General features: G+C 64.0%; 3 protein-coding genes across 4 annotated transcripts in view; 1 reads left to right on the forward strand and 2 right to left on the reverse strand.

Annotated features, from left to right (window-relative positions):
* Positions 1-1,791: 1,791 nt before the first annotated feature.
* SEMA6C (semaphorin 6C) lies at positions 1,792-13,347 on the reverse strand (the record flags this gene model as incomplete). The annotated part of the gene is made up of 17 exons (XM_080361155.1): positions 1,792-3,090; positions 3,835-3,876; positions 4,111-4,166; positions 4,291-4,368; positions 5,153-5,284; positions 5,888-6,124; positions 7,614-7,769; positions 7,850-7,981; positions 9,058-9,275; positions 9,954-10,042; positions 10,154-10,276; positions 10,354-10,444; positions 11,272-11,373; positions 11,518-11,574; positions 11,652-11,709; positions 13,053-13,167; positions 13,242-13,347. The coding sequence occupies 17 exons, from the start codon at positions 13,345-13,347 to the stop codon at positions 2,351-2,353; spliced, it is 2,532 nt and encodes an 843-aa protein (XP_080217281.1). The 3' UTR covers positions 1,792-2,350.
* Positions 13,348-15,048: 1,701 nt separating this feature from the next.
* Positions 15,049-17,501, reverse strand: LYSMD1 (LysM domain containing 1). Of its 2 annotated transcripts, none has more exons than XM_080361166.1 (3): positions 17,269-17,501; positions 16,127-16,356; positions 15,049-16,014 (listed from the first exon to the last, which is right to left on the reverse strand). In XM_080361166.1, exons 1-3 carry the CDS (start codon positions 17,365-17,367, stop codon positions 15,870-15,872), a joined length of 474 nt encoding a protein of 157 aa, XP_080217292.1. In that variant the 5' UTR covers positions 17,368-17,501; the 3' UTR covers positions 15,049-15,869. The 2 variants fall into 2 exon arrangements, with proteins under 2 accessions (XP_080217292.1, XP_080217291.1); XM_080361165.1 differs by having other exon boundaries at positions 15,051-16,014; positions 16,127-16,413.
* Positions 17,502-20,307: 2,806 nt separating this feature from the next.
* PIP5K1A (phosphatidylinositol-4-phosphate 5-kinase type 1 alpha) overlaps positions 20,308-20,861 on the forward strand; it is a 33,661-nt gene continuing 33,107 nt past the window's right edge. Inside the window, exon 1 of the mRNA XM_080361029.1 lies at positions 20,308-20,384. The gene's annotated coding sequence lies outside the window, so the exon portion shown is untranslated. The remainder of the gene's footprint in view (positions 20,385-20,861) is intronic.

Consider the following 20,861-nt stretch of genomic DNA (forward strand, 5'->3'; position numbering starts at 1 on the left):
AGCACGTGTATAAATTAATCCTCGTGGAATCGCGGGTGTATTTTCCTCCCGTGCTTCCACATGTAATATACCACGCACATTTGCACGTGTATTTCTCCTCGCAGGATTGCAAGTGTATTATAAATTTACCCTCGCAGGATTGTACTTTCCATACTCAATACAAGCACATGATCCCTTTAAAATAACCCCACACTGTGTGGCAAGTGTGGACCCTTCCCGGACTCATGAGTGGCTCCGGTATTGTTTTGGTGATGCCACATGCATGCACACCATGGACCTCCTGTTGTATTAGTTGCTGCCCCTTCCTCAATTGATATCTGAACCTGTATTCAAGTCACTTTTGGAGTGCTAAAACCCTATTTCTCACCGGTTTAGTCTAAGTTCTTTTGGACCGTGTTAAACTAACCTCAGGGTGCCTCAACACATGGGATACTCCATTATTTGGATTAACATCGATGCGGAAGAAGAGGATTAGGAAGCGGAGCACCCAACATTACGACGCGGGTTGTGTCTGTTTTACAGCCTCCAGGAGCGAAAAGCCATTTGCGAAAGCCATTCACCCTCCTGAATTATTTGCCATATTACTACAAATAATTCCGGGTTTATAACCCGAAGAAAAACAAAGGGAGAACTGTTGAGGTGGAACCACCTTCGGTAGCTCACGTGGTGCCTTTCTCGGCCAGATTCTTGCCGAGCGAACCCACATATGTGCAGATTTAAAACGTGTTTGTTCCCTTATTTGCAGCGCTTGCTGCGCCTAAAGCTGATTCAGGGCTTAGCGGCCGCGACTAAGGGAATTTTCCAGAGCGGCTTTTTGTTCTTCTCACAACTGTTTGTTGTGTTGTTGAATGATGGGTTTTACCACGTGTTTTTTCCACGATGCAAATCTTTACCTTGGGATCAGCCCCGTTTTGGTGGAATACTCAGGTATTTCAGCCACCGGACTAAAGAAAACTGGGAATCCCATCCTGAGTTTCTCTGTTGTCCGGTGTTGCTCTTTTTCTCCAAAACACCCCGATTTTGGAGCAGTTGAAAGAAATAAAGCTGACTGTTGTGCGGGGAATCACACGGGGGTTATTTTTGGACATATTTGCGCACGGAGTCTTAACAAAACCGAGGAGAATTTTGATCTCCGCCCCGCGCTTAGGAAGAATTTAAACTCAGTTCCACCCTCTGCTCGCCCAGCGCTTGGAGGGGGTTTTTAAGCCAAGACCAGCAGATTTTTGGTCGGGTAAATAACCTCCCACGAGAGTTTGGGCTTTGCCGTGTCAGTGCTTTTGTCACCCACGGTTTGTCCCTCTTGCTGTCACCTCCCAACACCCCGGGGTGATTCTTGGTGCCAAATCGGATTATTTCCTTAATCTCGCCTTTCTCAGGTTGTTTTCCGCCGTGCCAGGGGATTTATTGTTAATAAATCATCGCTTTGCGGTGGCAGCGCCGTCACGGACCCCGTTAGCGCGGTGACGAGGGACCGAGCGCTCGGGCCCCGTTTGCTGCTGAAGGGAAATGTTTTGAAATGGGGAAATTCCACCATTTATAGGTATTTTGTGCTATTTTCCTTAATAAAATACCATACTTAATAAAATACCGTATTTTCCTTAATAAAATACCATACTTAATAAAATACCGTATTCTCCTTAATAAATACTCAGCGGCTTTCTTACACCGCCAGTGTCAGCCCCTTTGTGTCTCATGTGCCACCCCAGGGCCACCACATAAGTCTGGTGGCACCTGTCCCCACCTTGTCCCCTCCTGTGCTTGTCCCCAGACAGATCCAGGCGGTCACCAGTGCCAGAGCCACCACGTCTTTAATCACGGGGCTGAGCCTGGTCCTACATGGTAGGACAAACCCAGCTCTGACGCAGAGAAGCCATTGTGTCCCCTCCCTGGTGTCCCCAAGGGGGTGTGGGTGTCCCCTGCCCTCTCTGCCTCCCTCCAAAGCAGCGAATAAATTAGAAAGGAGCAAAAAAAAGAAGCCCTGGGAGTTGGGGACATGAGGACACTTGTGAGGCTGGGCTGGGACATGGGGGTGGCTCAGGGTTGGGGGAACCTGTCACCCTGGGGATGGGGTGGGTTGGGGACACAAGGGACCCGCGTCACCCATGGGAGCAGCTTGGGGACATGGGGACCCATGTTACCATGGTGGGGACACAGGGACCTTTGTCACCCGAGTGTGGGGACACAGAGACTCTTGTCACTGCGGTGGGGCCACCCTGGGGACACGGGGCCCCTCCTGGCTCAGAGCACAGAGCTGGGGACGTGGGGACCCTGTCACCCAGAGCTGCAGGGGTGTCCCATGCACACCGGTGACCAGGTTGTCCCCATGTCCCCGGGGCAGGGCGGGGGGCGCTCAGGGCCACCCAGGGGCCCCTTGCACCGTGGGGGGCTTGGGCAGCACCGGGGGCTTCATGGACAGGGAGCGCTCCAGGGGGTGGGGACCCCAGGGCGTCCCCCCAGGTGTGCACGTCCCCCCCAGCGAGTGCATGCGGGTCAGTCCCCGTCCCAGCGCGGGGGGCCTGGCGGGGGCCCCCCCAAGCGACAGGCTGAGCACCAGGGGCCGCCGGGGCGGGGGGGGGCTGTCGGGGGGCACATCCAAGCGCCGCAGAGTCCCACATGGGGGTGCCGGGGGGTTACCGGAGAATGGGGCTCCCGGTTGCACCCGGTTGGTGGCTGGGGGGGTGACCGGCCAGCCAGACCCCCCCGGGCCGTGCAGCCGTTGCAGCAGCTCCTCCAGTGCCGCTTTTTGGGGGGGACCCGGTCCGGGGGGCTCCGGACACCCCAGCCGGGTGAGGTGGCCACGCCGGGGCTCTGTCACCCGCTGCGGTGGGGTGACCTCGGGGGTAGGCAGCTCGGGGGGGTCCCGCAGTGCCCCGGGGTCCCCCTGGGGCGGCAGCAGCGGGTAGAGGCGGGGGGCGGGGGGCTGCGGGGCCGCAGGGGGCTGCGGGGGACACTTGGGGACAGCGGGGCGGTGGCAGCAGGTGGCCAGGAGCCCGGTGAGCAGGGCGCCCAGGGCGAAGGCGCCCAGCACGCAGCCCACCAGCACCGGCACCGCCACCGTCACCGGGGCCGCCGGCCCGGCCCCGCGCACCCCTGCGGGAGGGGGCGCCCGTCAACCCCCGTGCACAACGGGGACCCCCGGGCACCCCAGGGTCCCTCTGCCACCCCTGGGGTCACCTCATCCATCCCTGGGGTCCCTCTGCCACCCTTGGTGTTCTCCCTGGTCCCCAGCCAGGGTTCTGCTCTTGTCCCTGGGGTCCCTCTGCCACCCGTGGTGTCCCTTATGGTCCCTGGGGTCCCTCTGCCACCCTTGGTGTCCTCCCTGGTCCCCAGAGTCCTGCTCTTGTCCCTGGGGTCCCTCTGCCACCCGTGGTGTCCCTTGTGGTCCCTGGGGTCCCTCTGCCACCCTTGGGGTCCTCCCTGATCCCCAGGGTCCTGCTCTTGTCCCTGAGGTCTCTCTTCCACCCGTGGTGTCCCTTATGGTCCCTGGGGTCCCTCTGCCACCCTTGGGGTCCTCCCTGGTCCCCAGAGTCCTGCTCTTGTCCCTGGGGTCCCTCTGCCACCCGTGGTGTCCCTTGTGGTCCCTGGGGTCCCTCTGCCACTCTTGGGGTCCCATGTCCCTCCTTGGTCCCCAAGGTCCCTCTCCTGTCCCCGGGGTCCCTCTCCCACACCTGGGGTCCCCTTGCCCATCCCTGGGGTCCCTCTCCCACCCCTGGGGTCCCTCCCCTGTCCCCAGGATCCCTCCTGGTCCCTGGGGTCCCTCTCCCACCCCTGGGGTCCCATGTCCCTCCCTGGTCCCCAGGGTCCCTCCCAGCAGGACAGGTGGGTGTCACTGACCGTGGGCCAAGTCCCCGTCACTGTCCCCTGCAGCAGGTGTGTCTGTGAGAGCAGAGGGGGTCAGGCCAGGGCACCCATGTGCCCCCGAGGCCACCGGTGTCCCCTCTTGTCCTCCACACCCACCAGTGTCACCCACATGTCCCAGGGCCCCCGAGCATCACCCTGGTGCCACCTCCATCCCCCTGTGACCTCGTGTCCCCAGAAGTTTCCCTGGTGACCCTCTATGTCCCCCAATATTCCCCATGTCCCCCAGTGTCACCCATGTCCCCCCATTACCTTGGCAGGTCCCGGTGGTCCCAGGGGATCCCTCCACGTCCTGCTCGAAGCCGCTCCTGGGCACACAGAGGGGTTGTCACCCACCGTCCCCAGTGTCCCCACCCCGTGAGGAGGGGACCCAGGAGATGGGGGTGCAGCGGGAACCCCCAGCCAGGGCCACCATGTGTTGGGGACACTTACGGGAGGTCCTCGGAGAAGGGGACACAGCCCCTGGGGGGCAGCCAGACGCAGTAGGGGTCACGGGCGGCCAGGCAGCTCCTGGGGGACACGGGTGGGTGTGATGGGGACACCTTGTTTGTCCCTGTCCCTTTGCACATCCCTGTCCCCTTGCACGTCCCTGTGTCCTTGCATGTCCCCGTCCCTTTGCACATCCTCATGTCCTTGCACGTCCGTGTCCCTTTGCACGTCCCTGTCCCTTTGCACATACCCGTCCCTTTGCATGTCCCCGTGTCCTTGCACGTTCCCATCCCTTTGCATGTCCCTGTCCCTTTGCACATCCCTGTGTCCTTGCATGTCCCCTGGCCCTTGCACGTCCCTGTCCCTTTGCACACCCTCATGTTCTTGCACGTCCCTGTCCCTTTGCACATCCCTCTGCCTTCGCATGTCCCTGTGACCTTGCACGTCCCTATGTCCTTGCACATCCCTGTCCCTTTGCACGTCCCCGTGTCCTTGCACATCCCTGTCCCTTTGCACGTCCCCATGTCCTTGCACATCCCACCCCTTTGCATCTCCCTGTCCCCTTGCACATCCCTGTCCCTTTGCACGTCCCCGTGTCCTTGCACATCCCATCCCTTTGCATGTTCCTGTCCCTTTGCACATCCCTGTGACCTTGCACATCCCCATGTCCTTGCACATTCCCGTCCCTTTGTACTTCTCTGTGCCTTTGCATGTCCCTGTGCCTTTGCCCATCCCCGTGTCCTTGCACGTCCCTGGGCCCTTGCACACTCTTGTGCCCCATGCACACCCCATGCCCGTGTGTGCCCTTGTGCCTCCTAACCCCTTGCACGCCCCTGCACCCTTGCACGCCCCCGCGCCCCCTCACCTGCGGCAGCCCCCGTGCCGGGCGCAGCGGCTCATGGGCAGACGCACGAGGCAGCCGGCGAAGGCGACCAAGAGCTCCCGGCCCGGCGGGTGCAGCTCCAGCCCCAGCACCCGGCTGCTGCCGCCCCGGCACCTGCGCCCCCAGCACCCATCAGCACTGCACCCCACAGCCCCGTGGTGCCCACGAGCCCCCCAGCACCCTCCAGTGCCCCCAGCACCCACCAATGCCCCTCAGCACCCACCAGTGCCCACAAGTGCCCCCCAGCACCCACCAGCTCCCATGAATCCCCCAGCACCCCCCAGTGACCCCCAGAACCTCCCAGTGCCCATGATCCCCCCCAGCACACTGCAGTTCCCCCCAGCACCCATGGCCCACTGGTACCCACCAGCACCCATGAGCCCCCCGAGGACCCACCAGTGCCCCTAGCACCCCCAGCACCCATGAGATCCCACCAACCACCATCATCCCCCAGTGCCCCCCAGCACCCAGGACCCCCCCAGCACCCACCAGTGCCCCCAGCACCCACCAGCACCCCCAGCACCCATGAGACCCCCCCACCCACCATCACCCCCCAGTTCCCCCCAGCACCCATGACCCCCCCAGCACCCATCAGTGCCCATGAGCCCCCTGAGCACCCACCAGTGCCCCCAGCACCCACCAGCACCCCCATCACCCATAAGCCCCCCCCCCCCCATCACCCCCCAGCGCCCCCAGCACCCAGGACCCAGCACCCACCGCCCGGGGTCGTACAGGCTGATCTCCTCCAGCAGCAGCGTCTCGGCGCCGCTGTCCCCACTGTCCCCGCTGTCCCCGTTGTCCCCAGGCGCCGGGGTGCCCGTGAGGGGCCGGGTGTCCCCCGGCGGTCGCGGGGCCACCAGCACCTTCAGCACCCGCCCGTCCTCAGCGCCCAGGAACAGCACGGTCCGGTTCCCCCGCGGCCCCGCGCCCGCGTCCACCGCCAGCTGCGTCAGCCTGGCACGGCACAACCGCACGGGGCCTCGCACGCCGCGCCGCAGCCGCTTGTGCGCCCTTTCACCAGGGTCTTGCACGCCCTTGCACACCCTTGCACTGGGGTCTTACTCGTCCTCATGCAGCCTTGCACCATGGCTTTGCACACCTTGCATCAGAGCTTTGCACACCCTCACACTGGGGTCTTGCACACCCCTGCACTGGGGTCTTGCACACCCTCACACTGGGGTCCTGCGAACCCTTGCACCAGGGTCTTACAAACCCTTCCACCAGGGTCTTACATGTCCTCACGTGGCCTCGCATCAGGGCTTTGCACACCCTTGCACTGGGGTCTTGCAAACCCTTGCACCAGGGTCTTGCACACCCTCACACTGCAGTGTTGCGCACCCTCATGCAGCCTTGCACACCTTGCACCAGAGCTTTGCACACCCTCACACTGGGGTCTTGCACCACGGTTTTGCACACCCTTGCACTGGGGTCTTACCCACCCTCATGCAGCCTTGCACCAGGGCTTTGCACACCTTGCACCAGGGCTTTGCACACCCTTGCACTGGGGTCTTGCAAACCCTTGCACCAGGGTCTTGCACGCCCTCACACTGCGGTGTTGCACACCCTCATGCAGCCTTGCACACCTTGCACTAGAGCTTTGCACACCCTTGCACTGGGGTCTCACACACCCTCACACTGGGGTCTTGCACCAGGGTTTTGCACACCCTTGCACCAGGGTCTTGCATGCCCTTGCACTGGGGTCTTATCCGCCCTCATGCAGCCGTGCACCAGGGCTTTGCACACCTTGCACCAGAGCTTTGCACACATTCACACTGGGGTCTTGCACACCCTTGCACTGGGGTCCTGCAAACCCTTGCACCAGGGTCTTACATGCTCTCACGTGGCCTTGCACCAGTGCTTTGCACACCCTTGCACGAGGGTCTTGCACGCCCTCACACTGGGGTGTTGTGCACCCTCATGCAGCCTTGCACACCTTGCACCAGAGCTTTGCACACCCTTGCACCAGGACCTTACACACCCTCATGTGGCCTTGCACCAGGGTTTTGCACACCCTTGCACCACGGCCTTGCACACCCTCCCACTGGGGTCTTGCACACCCTTGCACCAGGGTCTTGCACACCCTTGCACCAGGGCCCTTCACACCCAGGCCTTGCATGTCCTCACATCAAGGCTCTTGCACACCCTCATGCAGCCTTGCACCAGGGCTTTGCACACCTTGCACCAGGGCTTTGCACACCCATGCGCTGTGGCTTCGCGGACCCTTGCAAGGCTTCCCATGCCCCTTGCACCAGGGCCACGTGCACCCTTGCACCAGGATCCTTGCACCAGGACCCTGCAAACCCCACAGCACCCAGAGGGCTGGGGACACCCTCACCCCTCAGCGCATCTGCACCCACCTCCCATGAGCCGCTCTTTGTCCCCAAAGCCACCCTGTCCCCGGGGCCACCCCATCCCCAGGGCCACCCTGTCCCCGCGGGTGCACCTGGTGCCGGTGCGGGTGAAGAGGGGCCGCCCGCCGGCGGGTGCCACGGCGCCGTGCAGCAGCGGGTGCTCCTTGGCAAACGCCAACGTCTCGTCGGGGAAGTCCCCAGAGGTGACAACGCCGCTGGCCGTCCCCATCCCGGCACAGCAGCCCGGCCTGTGGCACAGCCAGCGTGGGGACCCTGGGTGGCCGCTCTGCCTCCGGAGGGACCCAGGCGTCCGGGTGTGGGGGGTTACCTGGGGTGGGGGACCCTGTCCTCAGGCACCGGGATCCAGGTGCCGGTGCCACCGCGGGGCTCGGCGAAGGGTCCCTCGAACGCCCGCTCCACGTCCGCCAGGTAGAAGGCGCAGACGGCCGAGCCAGGGATGCTGCAGGGACAGGGGGTGGCACCGGCGCTGGGGACACCCCTGTCCCCTCCCGGGGCTGCCAGGTCGGCCTTGGTTTGGCCAGGGCCCTGCCAGATCCCTGGTGTCCCCACTGTGTCCCTGTGCCACTCCCATGTCCCCATGTGAGCACAGCCTCATGTCCCCATGAGCACCTTCTCATGTCTCCATCTCCCATGTCCCCATGTCCCCATCCCTCCACGCCTGATCCTGTGTCCCCACGTCCCCTTGACCACCCACATCCCCACTCTCATGTCCCCCTGTGAGCACATCCTCATGTCCCCATGTCCCTATAAGTGCATCCTCATGTCCCCATCTCCTGTATCCCCATATCCCAAGGAGTCCATCCTCACATCCCCATGAGCACAAATCATGTTCCCAGCTCCCATGTCCCCATGTGGGCACATCCTCATGTCCCCATGTCCCCAGAAGTACAACCTCATGTCCCTATAAGCGCATCCTCATGTCCCCATCTCCTCTGTCCCCATGTGTGCATCCTCACATCCTCATCTCCTGTATCCCCACCTCCCAAGTCCCCATCCTCAACGTCCCCATGTCCCGCATCCCCATCTCCACATCCCTCCACACTTGATCCTGTGTCCCCACATCCCCATCATGTCCCCATCTCTGTCCCCATATGTGCATCCTCACATTCTCATCTCCCAAGTCCCCATCCTCAACGTCCCCGTGTCCCGCATCCCCATCTCCACGTCCCTCCACGCCTGATCCTGTGTCCCCACATCCCCATGTCCCCATCATGTCCCCATCTCTGTCCCCATATGCGCATCCTCACATCCCCATCTCCCAAGTCCCCATCCTCAACGTCTCCACATCCCGCATCCTCATCTCCACATCCCTCCACGCCTGATCCTGTGTCCCCACATCCCCATGTCCCCATCATGTCCCCATATGCGCATTCTCACATCCCCATCTCCCAAGTACCCATCCTCAACGTCCCCACGTCCCGCATCCCCATCTCCATGTCCCTCCACGCCTGATCCTGTGTCCTCACATCCCCTTGTCCACCCGCATCCCCGTGTCCCCCGTGTCCCCCGCCGTGCCTGTTGGGCTGGGTGCCGAAGAGGGCGAGGACGGCGGGGCGGCCGTGCAGGGCGCGCGGGGGTGTCACCGCCTCCAGGACATCGAAGTAGAAGACGGTGTCCCCGGGGAGGGCGCATTGCAGCCGCACCTTCAGGAACGACGTCCAGCGCCGCTCCAGCACCCGCGGGGACCCGCCGCGGTCGTTGCGGCACACGCGGGCCACCCGCGCCACCAACACCTGCACCCATGGGTGTCAGCACCTCCCAGCATCGGCATCCATGGGTGTCAGAGCGTGGGGACCCCCAGGCAGCGGTACACAGGGGCCTCGGGGTGTCAGCACCCATGGGTGTCAGCACCCAAGGACCCACAGACATCAGCATCCAGGGACCCCAGGCATTGGCACATGGGCACCCATGGGTGTCAGTAGCCAGGGACCCAGCGGAATTAGCACCCATGGGTATCAGCACCCAGGGCCCCACAGTCATTGTCACCTGGGCACCCATGGGTGTCAGCACCCAGGGACCCGGGGGCATTGGCACCTCGGGCTGGCACCCATGGGAACCCAGGGCCACCTGCATATGGGGGTGACACCCATGGGTGCCCAGGGCCACTTGCATATTGGGGTGACACCCATGAGTGCCCAGGGTCACCTGCACATGGGGGTGACCCTCATGGGTGCCCAGGGCCACCTGCACATGGGGGCAGCACCCATGGGTGCCCAGGGCCACTAGCATATGGGGGTGACACCCATGGCCACCTGCACATGGGGGCAGCACCCATGGGTGCCCAGGGCCACCATGGGCTTGCACCCACCAGCACCCCCACCCCGGGGGTGCACCAACCACCCTAGGGAGGGACCTTGGGGGTCTGAGCTGACCCTGGGGGGCGGGCACCCCGTGTCCCCCCATGTCCCCACCTTGCCCAGGGCGCTGAGCTCCACTGCCACCTCCCTGAAGAAGAAGTAGACGTGGGGGCCGTAGGGCAGCGCCTGCACAAAGTGGGGCTCTGGGGGGGGGACAGGAGGGTGACATCAGCTCCTCCTGTCCCCATTCCCCCACCCCTGCGTGTCCCCCACCTCCCACAGCCCCAGCCCTGTGTCCCCAATGTCCCCCGTACCCTGCAGCCACCGCGAGCTGTACTTGAGGCTGCGCAGGGGCGGCCGCCCGGGGCTCAGGCTGCGGTAGATGACAGCGTCGCTGGCCTGGAAATCGGCCACGGTGGCCGAGTACAGGCTGCCGTCTGCAGGGGGACAGCGGCGTCAGCCCCGGCCCCACCGCGGGGACCGTGTGTGTGTCCCCCCCGAATCCAGCACCCACCGGCGAACAGGGCGACGATGCTCTGCTTGGCGTCGAAGGGGCAGCGGGCCTGGCCGCTCAGCTCCTCGCCCTCCTGCACCAGGCTGCCCGCCTGGGGGACACGGGGCGATGAGACCCCCTGGGCTCCTCAAATCCCCCCCGGGCTCCTCAAATCCCCCCTGGGCTCCTCACGCCCCCCCGGGCTCCTCACATCCCCCTGTACCCTCCATGTGGAGCTGCTGAGGACGCCCATGCTCGTCACACCGCTGAGCGCTGCCCCGGGGGCTCATCAAGGGGGGCTGAGGACCCAGCTTAACTCACCCCCCCAAGCTGAGCCCCCCGACTCATCACACCCCATGGGATGAGACCCCAACTCATCACACCCCCCCCAAGATGAGCCCCCCAACTCATCACACCCCACGGGCTGAGACCCCAACTCATCACACCCAACAGGCTGAGCCCCCAACTCATCACACCCCCCCAAGATGAGCCCCCCAACTCATCACACCCAATGGGCTGAGACCCCAACTCATCATACCCACAGGCTGAGCCCCCAATTCATCACACCCCCCCCAAGCTGAGCCCCCAACTCATCACACCCAATGGGCTGAGACCCCAACTCATCATATCCCATGGGCTGAGACCCCAACTCATCACACCCCCCCAAGATGAGCCCCCCGACTCATCACACCCCATGAGCTGAGACCCCAACTCATCACACCCCACGGGCTGAGACCTCAAATCATCATATCCCATGGGCTGAGCCCCCAGCTCATCACACCCCCCCAAGATGAGCCCCTCAACTCATCACACCCAACAGGCTGAGACCCCCAACTCATCACACCCCATGGGCTGAGACCCCAACTCATCACACCCAACAGGCTGAGACCCCCAACTCATCACACCCCGGGCCCCCAACTGCTCCCCCCGGCCCCCCACCTGGTAGGTGCGGCAGAGGGGGCTGAAGCCGTTGGTGCCGCAGGCCAGGAGGGTCCCGGCGTCGCGGGGCACCAGCACCCGGATGTAGTTGTGACACTCGTCCTGCGCGGGGGGACACGGGGAGGACACGTGGGGGACACCATGAGGCCGCCGTCCCCACCCCCCTCTGCTCTGAGTCCCCATTCTGAACCCCCCACTCTGTACCCCCCAATACACCCTCCCCATGTCCCCCGTGTCCCCCCGTACCTGCCGCCGGCCCCGCATGGCACAGTTGTCCCTGTCCCGCGGCTCCCAGGTGACGTGCTGCAGGGTGACACTGGGGTGGGCACGGGGACCCCCCAGTGCAGCCCCCGTGTCCCCAGGGTCCCTGTGTCCCTTACCCGCTGCGGGTGCAGCGTCCCCCGCTCCTGCCCCAGCTCGAAGGCGAAGATGTGGTCCCTGTGTGGTGACGGGGGGTGAGCGTGCGAGGGGACACGGGGACCAGGAGGGGACATGGGGACACGCACAAGGGTCCATGGGAGAGGGGACAGTTGGGCTGGAGCATACAGGGGTGCCGAGAGCACGTGCAAATGCGTACAAGCGTGCACAAGCGTGCACAAGCGTGCATGAGGCTGCAGAAGCCAATGCAAGCGTGAACAAGTGTGCACGAGCGCAGAAAAACCCGCACAAGTGTGCACAAGCCTGAAGAAGCGTGCGCACACTTGCATAAACACACACAAGCATGTACAAGTGTGCACAAGCAAGCGCATGCTTACACAAGCACGCACACGTGATAGTGTGCACAAGCACGCATGGCCTTGCACAGGCACAGACTAGCACATACAAGCGCACTAGAGCTTGCACAAGCAGAGGTAAGTGTGTACAAGCATGTGCAAGCACACGCAAGCGCACGTGAGCTCACACAAGCATGCACAAGCACACAGAACTGTGCACAAGCACAAATAATCGTGCACGAGCACAGATAAGCATGCACAAGCACACACAAGCGTAGCTAAGCGTGCACAGCTTGCACAAGCATGCACAAGCATAGCTAAGCATGCATATCTTGCATGAGCACACACAAGCATAGCTAAGCGTGCACAGCATGCACAAGCTTGCACAAGCGCACACAAGCATAGCTAAGTGTGCACAGCATGCACAAGCACACACAAGCATAGCTAAGCGTGCACATCATGCACAAGCTTGCACAAGCACACACAAGCATAGCTAATTGTGCACAGCTTGCACAAGCACACACAAGCGCAGCTAAGCATGCATATCTTGCATGAGCACACACAAGCATAGCTAAGTGTGCACAGCTTGTACAAGCTTGCACGAGCACGCACAAGCATAGCTAAGTGTGCAGAGCTTGCACAAGCACACACAAGCACACACAAGCATAGCTAAGTGTGCACATCATGCACAAGCTTGCACAAGCCCACACAAGCATAGCTAAGCGTGCACAGCATGCACGAGCTTGCACAAGCACACACAAGCATAGTTAAGTGTGCACAGCTTGTACAAGCTTGCACAAGCACACAAAAGCACAGTTAAGTGTGCACATCATGCACAAGCTTGCACAAGCACACACAAGCACAGCTAAGTGTGTACAGCTTGCACAAGCGTGCACAAGCATAGCTAAGCGTGCACAGCTTGCACAAGCACACACAAGCACAGCTAAGCATGCACAGCTTGCACAAGCTTGCACAAGCATAGCTAAGCGTGCACAGTATGCACAAGCACACACAAGCACAGCTAAGCGTGCAGGGCTTGCACGAGCGTGCCCATGCACGCGTGCTCACCGGGCGGCCACGAAGAGCGTGCCGTTGATGCGCAGCATGTGCTGGAAGTCCAGGCCACGCTGGGCCGTGGCGTTGTCCCCACCGAGGCCACCGAAGCGCGGGTAGGCGGCGGTGGCTGCGGGGACACGGTGACGTCCCACCGGGTCCCCAGTCCCCGGTGTCACCCCCGCCCCGGTCCCCCCAGCTCACCTGCCAGCCCCACGGTGCTTCGAGCCACCAGGTCCCGTGGGAAGGACGGAGCCGCCCCCCCGGGGACGAGGATGAGGAGGACGAAGGGCAGGGGGACCCCCGGCATCGTCACGGGCGCCCGGAGGGGACGCGGGGCTGGGGGTGACACCCCCGCCCCCCCGGGCTGCGAGGGGCTGCGCTCAGTGGGGGAAACTGAGGCACGGAGCCTGGGGGGACATAGGGCAGCCCTGGGGGGGTGTGGGGACAGTGGGGACGTGTGTCCTGAGTGGTCCCATTGTCCCCTCCCAGTGTCCCTCCCCAGTGTCCCCAGTACCTTTCTCCAGGCAGTCCCAGTGCTCCCATCCCAGCGTCTCCATATCCTCATCCCAGTGTCCCCAATGCCCCCTCCCAGTGTCCCCATTTCAGTGTCCCCAGCGCCCCTGGGTGTCCCGACACCCCCAGAACCCCCAGGAACCGCCGCCAGGGACTCCGGGCAGAGCACAAGGGGTGCGCGGGGGTGACACGGCTGTGCGCACAACCCGGTGACAACCGGCGACACCCAGTGACACCCAGTGACACCCCTGCTCCGTGCAGCACCCGGCTCCGCAGCACCCACTTGCACCCTAAAACCCCCTCCTACACCCCGAAACTCCCACCTGCACCCCGGAACGCCCGACCTACACCCCAACAACACCCCACCGATGCCCCCAATACCCCAAGTACCCCCCGCAACACCCCAAAACCATCCCGAAACACTCCAAACCACCCCAAAACAACCCGAAAACCACCCCAAAATCACCCCAAAACCAGCCCGTCACAGGGCCACACCGGACCCTCCAAAACCCCCCGGATTCCCCGCTCCAACACCCCGCAACACCCCAACTACACCCTGACAACCCCCCACCCCCCCCCCAGACCCGACCCCTCCGAGTTCGGTACCGGCTGCGCTCCCTGAGCGCTCCCGAGCGGACCCGAAAGGTTCCGAGTGGTTCCGAGCGGACCCGAGCGGCTCCGCCCCGGAACGGGCCGGGACCGGCCGGAGCGGGGCCGGGGGGGGGGAGGCGGGACCGGGGACCCCCGTGGGACCCCACCCGGGACACACCCCCCCCGCCGCGAGGCCGCCCTATAGATAGCCGTTAATCTGCCGCTAATGAGATGATCCTCATTAAGTGCTGAGGGCGGGGCGGGGCTTTGCACACGATTGTGAAAGACGCCTGAGTCACCGGGGGGGCTGTTGGCACCTCTGTGTGTCCCCCCCCCGCCTCGAATTTGGGACCTGTCACATGTGTATCTGGGGACCGGGAGCTACTGGGAGTTACTGGGAGCAATGGGGTGACCCCCCCGGCCAGGTAACGCTTAGGGTCTGGTCCCCAAGTGTCCCCAGCACCTCTGGGGGGGGGAAGGGGACATCTTTGGGGACAGGGTGACCCTGGGGGACCCTGAGGAGACGCCCAAGGCTCTGGGGGTGTCCCAAGGGTGTGGAGACAGGGTGACACCTGGTGGCACCACGCGGAGTGGCACCCAAGTCCCCTGGTGACCACGGGGGACACACAGTGTCCCTAAGGGGTGACAGCACCCCCAGGGGGTGACCACATCCACAGTGAGGTGACGGTGTCCCCAAGGGGGTGTCCATGTCCCCAAGGGGAATGATCGTGTCTCTGAGGGGTTAACTGTGTCCCCAGGGCTGTGACCGTGTCCCTGGGAGGACACTTATGTCCCCAAGGGGTGACTGTGTACCCGGGTAGGGGGGTGTGTGACAGTGTCCCCGAGGGGTGACAAACAGGCACAGCCAGGTGACAGTGCTGGGTTTTATTTACAAGCTCTCAGGCTGGGGGGTGACTGTCCCCACTGGGGGGTCCAGGCACTGGCACTGGGGGGTCCCACCCCCCCAAAACCCCCACAAGAGCAAAGACGTACAAATAAATACAACAGAGGAAAAACATCGGCTGGTAAATCTGTCCCAGTGGCTCCGCACCCTGGGTGTCCCTGCGGGTGGACAGGTTCCCCAAAGGAGACAGGGAGGTGACACCGTCCCCCCCAAATCGCTGTGGCCCCTCTGAAAGAGACAGGGAGGTGACACCATCCCCCCCAAATCCCTGTGTCTTCTCCACTATCCACCCACCAGGGCTGGGAGCTGTGGGTGTCCTGGATTCCCTGTCACCGCAGGGTGACAGTGACGGCGGCGTGTCCTCAGTGATCCCAGCGTCACAGGGTGCAGATCTCATCCTTGGTGACTCCAGTGTCACAACGTGAAGATCTTGTCCTCAGGGTCCCCCACGTCACAGGGTGAAGATCTTGTCCTCGGTGTCACCAGTGTCACCGCGTGAAGATCTCGTCCTCGGTGTCACCAGTGTCACAGCATGAAGATCTTGTCCTCGGTGTCACCAGTGTCACAACGTGAAGATCTCATCCTTGGTGACCTCAGTGTCACAACGTGAAGATCTTGTCCTCAGGGTCCCCCACGTCACAGGGTGAAGATCTCGTCCTCGGTGTCCCCAGTGTCACAGCGTGAAGATCTCGTCCTCGGTGTCACCAGTGTCACCGCGTGAAGATCTCATCCTCGGTGTCCCCAGGTTCACAGAGTGAAGATCTCGTCCTCGGTGTCACCAGTGTCACAACATGAAGATCTCGTCCTCGGTGTCCCCAGTGTCACAGGGTGAAGATCTCGTCCTCAGCGTCACGCAGAGCGGCCGCACGCGGGGTCCTGGTGAGGGGCCGGGGGCCCAGGCGGGGGCCCCCCCGGGGGGTGACCCCGGTGCGGGGGGGACTCTGGGAGCCTTCAGCCTCAGCCGTGCTGCAGGGACGCAGCGGGTGACACTGAGGGGTGGCCCTGTGAGCCCCCCACCCCCTTACAGCCAAAAGCCCCCATTTTGCCCCAAAAGTGGGGGCGGGCCGGGCGCGCTCACCCTGTGCCGCCGGCGCGGAGCCGCCGTGCCGCCGCCGCCTTGGAGCGCCCGATCTCGGCGTCCAGCTGCCGCAGGAAATCGGTGGCCGAGAGGTCGTGGCGGGATGGTGTGGGGACAGCCGGGGTGTCCCCTGAGGGGACAGGCGTGTCCTTGTCCTCGTCGTCATCCTTGTCCCCATCCTCAGGGCTGGGTCCCCCTGGCTGGGCCGGTGCGGGGATGAGGAGGGTGGGCTTGAGGAAGATGGTGTCCGAGGTGTAGAGGCGGTTGGCGCGCTTGATTTGCTCCATCTGCCGGGGACGGGGTGGGGACAGGGATGGGGACAGGGGTGGCGCAGGGACAGGATAGGGATGGGGACAGAGGTGGCACAGGGACAGGACAGGGGTGGGGACAGAGGTGGCACAGGGACAAGATAGGGATGGGGACAGAGGTGGCACAGGGACAGGATAGGGGTGGGGACAGAAGTGGCACAGGGACAAGATAGGGATGGGGACAGAGGTGGCACAGGGACAGGATAGGGGAGGGGACAGGGATGGGGACAGAGGTGGGACAGGGACAGGACAGGGGTGGGGACAGAGGTGGCACAGGGACAGGATAGGGGAGGGGACAGGGGTGGGGACAGAGGTGCCACAGGGACAGGATAGGGGAGGGGACAGGGGTGGGGACAGAGGTGGCACAGGGACAGGACAGGGGTGGGGACAGGGATGGGGACAGAGGTGGCACAGGGACAGGATAGGGGAGGGGACAGGGGTGGGGACAGAGGTGCCACAGGGACAGGATAGGGGAGGGGACAGGGGTGGGGACAGAGGTGGCACAGGGACAGGACAGGGGTGGGGACAGGAGTGGGGACAGAGGTGGCACAGGGACAGGACACGGGTGGGGACAGAGGTGGCACAGAGACAGGACAGGGGTGGGGACAGGGATGGGATGAGGACAGAGATAAGCACAGGATGGGGCCAGGACAGGGTGGGGACAGCGGTGGGATGGGACAGTCACAGGCAGGATGGGGACGGGCCAGGAGCGGCCAAGGACAGCGGTGCCCCCGTGGGGACCCGGGCTCGTCCTGTCCCGCAGCCCCGCGGATCCCGCCCCACCCCCCCGGGTGTCCCCCCCGGGTGTCCCCTCGCGCCCCCCGCGGCTCTCACCGTCACCCCGTAGCGCAGCGCCAGCCCCGCTAACGTGTCCCCGGGCTCCAGACGGTGCTCCCGGGCGGCGGCCCCCGCTCCCCCGCTCCCCGCCGCCATGGCGGGACGGCCCCGCTCAGCCCCGGCCCCCGCCAGCGTGCCCGGGGGCTCATGCGAACTGCCCCGGCCCGGGACCGGCCCAGGGCCCCGGTGAGGCCCCGCCGCCGCCTCCGGGAGCCCCCGGGCCCCGGTGAGCCCGGAGACGCCAGACCCGACCTGGCCGCCCTCGCAGAGGCTTCTGGGACTTGTAGTCCGAGTCCGGCGGGACTCCCGCGGGGGGAGGGCGCCTCGGAACTACAACTCCCGTCATGCCACGGGGCCGCCGGACAGCGGGGCGGGCCCTTCCCGCCCCTCGCACTCTCCAATTGGTGGCCGCTCCAGCGCCCAGCCCGCCGGGAAGAGCCACCCGGAAGTGGGGCGGGAGAGGGGGCGGTTCCCATAGCAACCGCCGCGGCCGCCATGTCCTTCAAGCGGGAGGGGGACGACCCGGATCAGCTGGGAGTGCTGCAGGTGGGTCCCGGGCTCCTCAGAACCCCCCAGAACCCCCTCAGGATCTCCCAGAGCTCCCCCAGGACCCCTCAGACCCTTCCCGAGTCCCCCAGATCCTTCCCCCGACCTCCCCACATCCGCCCGGGTTCGCGCCTCCATGGCCCGGCCTGTCCCGCTCCCGGCTCCCCCAGCGCTCCCCTCTCCTCCCTGCCTGTAAAACCCTCCTTCCACACCCTTCCTGCCCGCAAATGCTCCTCTGCCTCCCAGTTCCCCCTGCCCTGGCTTGACACCCCCTCAGGGTTCCCCTCCCAGCACCTCTAACACCCAAACCCCCCCTTTCTCCCCGGCCTTGACCCAATTCCCCCACTTGCCTCCTCATAAGCGGGTCCCGAGGTCTAAGCGGGGGGACAGGGCTGGGGACAAGGGCTGATTCCCTGCAGGGCAAACTGGGGACAGACCCACCACTTGGGGCAGCAGGCGAGGTGGACACAAGCGCTCACAAAACCCCCTTTATTCCCCTCCAGAAAAGACGCGTCGCCGACCTTTTGGCCAACTACATCCCCGAGGATGAGGCGCTGCTGCTGCGGAGCGGGAGGTGAGCGGGACCCCCAGCGCAGTCCCCACCCGCCGTGGCTTGCGGGGGGTCCTGACGGCCGCTTGTCCCCCCCTCTGGCACAGGTACGCCTGCACCGTGTGTGCCCACCGCCCCATCTTCGACACGCTGGACATGCTGACGGTCCACAGGGCTGGCAAGAAGCACATGGGCAGTAAGTTTGGGGGGGCCGGCGTAGGGGGTGGGCTGCGCCAAGCTGGTGTGTGTCCCCTCCATGTCCCCTCCATGTCCCCTCCATGTCCCCTCTGCTCTCTTCCAGGCCTGCAGCGCTTCTACGGCAGAAAGCGGCGGCTCCAGGACGCGGTACAGAAGCGGCAGCACGAGGAGGAGGTGCGGGCAGAGGACACGGGAGCGCAGGTTGGTGCAGACACCACAGCCTCATCCCACTGGACCCCCCTGAGCTGTGTCCCCTCTGTCCCCCCTCTCCCTGAGCTGTGTCCCCTCTGTCTCCCCTCTCCCTGAGCTCTGTCTTCTCTGTCCCCTCTGTCCCCCCTCTCCCTGAGCTCTGTCTTCTCTGTCCCCTCTGTCCCCCCTCTCCCTGAGCTCTGTCCCCTCTGTCCCCCCTCTCCCTGAGCTCTGTCCCCCCTCTCCCTGAGCTCTGTCCCCTCTGTCTCCCCTCTACCTGAGCTCTGTCTTCTCTGTCCCCTCTGTCTCCGCTCTCTCCCTGAGCTCTGTCCCCTCTGTCCACTCTCTCCCTGAGCTCTGTCCCCTCTGTCTCCCCTCTCCCTGAGCTCTGTCCCCTCTGTCTCCCCTCTCCCTGAGCTCTGTCCCCTCTGTCTCCCCTCTACCTGAGCTCTATCTTCTCTGTCCCCTCTGTCTCCGCTCTCTCCCTGAGCTCTGTCCCTTCTCCCTGAGCTCTGTCCCTTCTCCCTGAGCTCTGTCCCCTCTGTTCCCCCTCTCCCTGAGCTCTCTCCCCTCTGTCTCCCCTCTCCCTGAGCTCTGTCCCCTCTGTCCCCTCTCCCCCTGAGCTCTGTCCCCTCCATCCCCTAAGCTCTCTTCCCCTGAACTCTGTCCCCTCCATCTCCTCCTTCCCCTCTCCCCCTGAGCTCAGTCCTCTCTGTTCCCTGAGCTCTCTCCCCGTGAACTCAGTCCCCTCTGTCCCCTCTTTCCCCTCTCCCCCTGAGCTCTGTCCCTTGTGTCCCCTCCATTCCCTCCTTCCCCTCTCCCCCTAAGCTCTGTCCCCTCTGTCCCCTCTCCGCAGGGCTCCCCGGCCCCTCTGCTGGCCCGGACCAGGAGGATCGCCCACAGCGCTCTGCTCAAGGCAGCTCCCTACAGCTCCTGCTGCCGCAGGACGGGGTGAGCACGTTGGTTTGGGTGCTGGAGGACGAGGAAAAGCTCTGAGCTCCCCCTGACTCCTTGTCCCATCGCAGGCCAGAGGGGAGCAGCCCACGAGCTGGTGTCACCCGGATAGGGGCAAGCGCTGCCTCGACACCTCTGGAGCCGTCTGGGAACACCGTGGACACCAGCCCCGCGGCTCTGCTGCCGGGACACCGCGGCGATCGAGCGGGTAAGAGCTGACCGGCAGCTCCAGGGCCGTGCTGACACCAGCAGGATGGGGCTCCCGGTCTCTCTCCCGTTTCTGGGGTCACACCAGCCTCTCTCTGTCCCCCCAGACACACCAAAGGCAGCTCCGGTACCGCCGCAGCGAGGCAGCAAGGGCAAAGCGGCGGCTCTGAGCCGGTCCGAAGGGCTCAGCCCCGAGCGGCGCCGGGTGCTGGAGCGATACCTGCAGCTGCGGAGGTGAGTGGGCCCACCCCCCTGGTGCGGGGAACCCCAAAAGCAGCCGTTGCTCACACCCTCTGTCCATCTGTCCGTCCCTCCCCAGCGCCGGCTGGATCCAGGACCCCTCCGGCAAGTGGGTGAAGGACGAAAACGCCGAGTTCGACTCCGACGAGGAGGAGCCGCCTGCGCTGCTGCCGGCCTGAGCCCAACGCTGTCCCCCAACACGGTCCCCAGGCTGTCCCCAACCCCCCCGGTAATAGAGAAAGCTGGAGAGGACGGAGGTGTCTGCGCCGTTGGGGCAGCGGGTGATATTGGGGGTTGCGCCAACATTTTGCCACCCCGGGGTGCTCAACCTGGTGCCTTTTTGGGGTGTCCCTGCCCCTTTTTGGCCCATCCCCTCCTGTCTCTGGCCCAAGTCACTCGGTTTCTTGCACGCTGGCAGCTGCCGGTGGGTCGTGGCCTTTTGGGGTGGCAGTGCCAGGTGTCCCCCCCATTCTGGCAGCCTTCCCGGTGCTTGGAAAGCGCCCGGCTGCACCGCCTGCCTCAGTTCTCCCCGGGTATAAATACTCCCAATCCTCGGGTATAAATATCCCCGATCTCCTGGGTATAAATATCCCCAATGCCCTGGGTGTAAGTACCCAAATCCCAGGGTAGAAATACCCCAAATCCTGGGGTATAAGTACCCCAAATTTCCCAGTATAAATACCCCTAATCCCCCAGGTATAAATAT

Source organism: Nesoenas mayeri (assembly GCF_963082525.1).
Source record: "Nesoenas mayeri genome assembly, chromosome: 30".
In the NCBI taxonomy this organism is placed as follows: Eukaryota; Metazoa; Chordata; class Aves; order Columbiformes; family Columbidae; genus Nesoenas; species Nesoenas mayeri.

Excerpts from the sequence above, each read along its gene's own strand:
- LYSMD1 (XM_080361165.1), bottom strand. The coding sequence starts at position 17,367 with ATGGCGGCGGGGAGCGGGGGAGCGGGGGCCGCCGCCCGGGAGCACCGT. Across the intron at positions 16,414-17,268 it reads CGCTGCGCTACGGGGTGACG|ATGGAGCAAATCAAGCGCGC; the intron begins GTGAGAGCCGCG and ends CGTCCCCGGCAG. Across the intron at positions 16,015-16,126 it reads CTCCGCGCCGGCGGCACAGG|CACGGCTGAGGCTGAAGGCT; the intron begins GTGAGCGCGCCC and ends GCGTCCCTGCAG.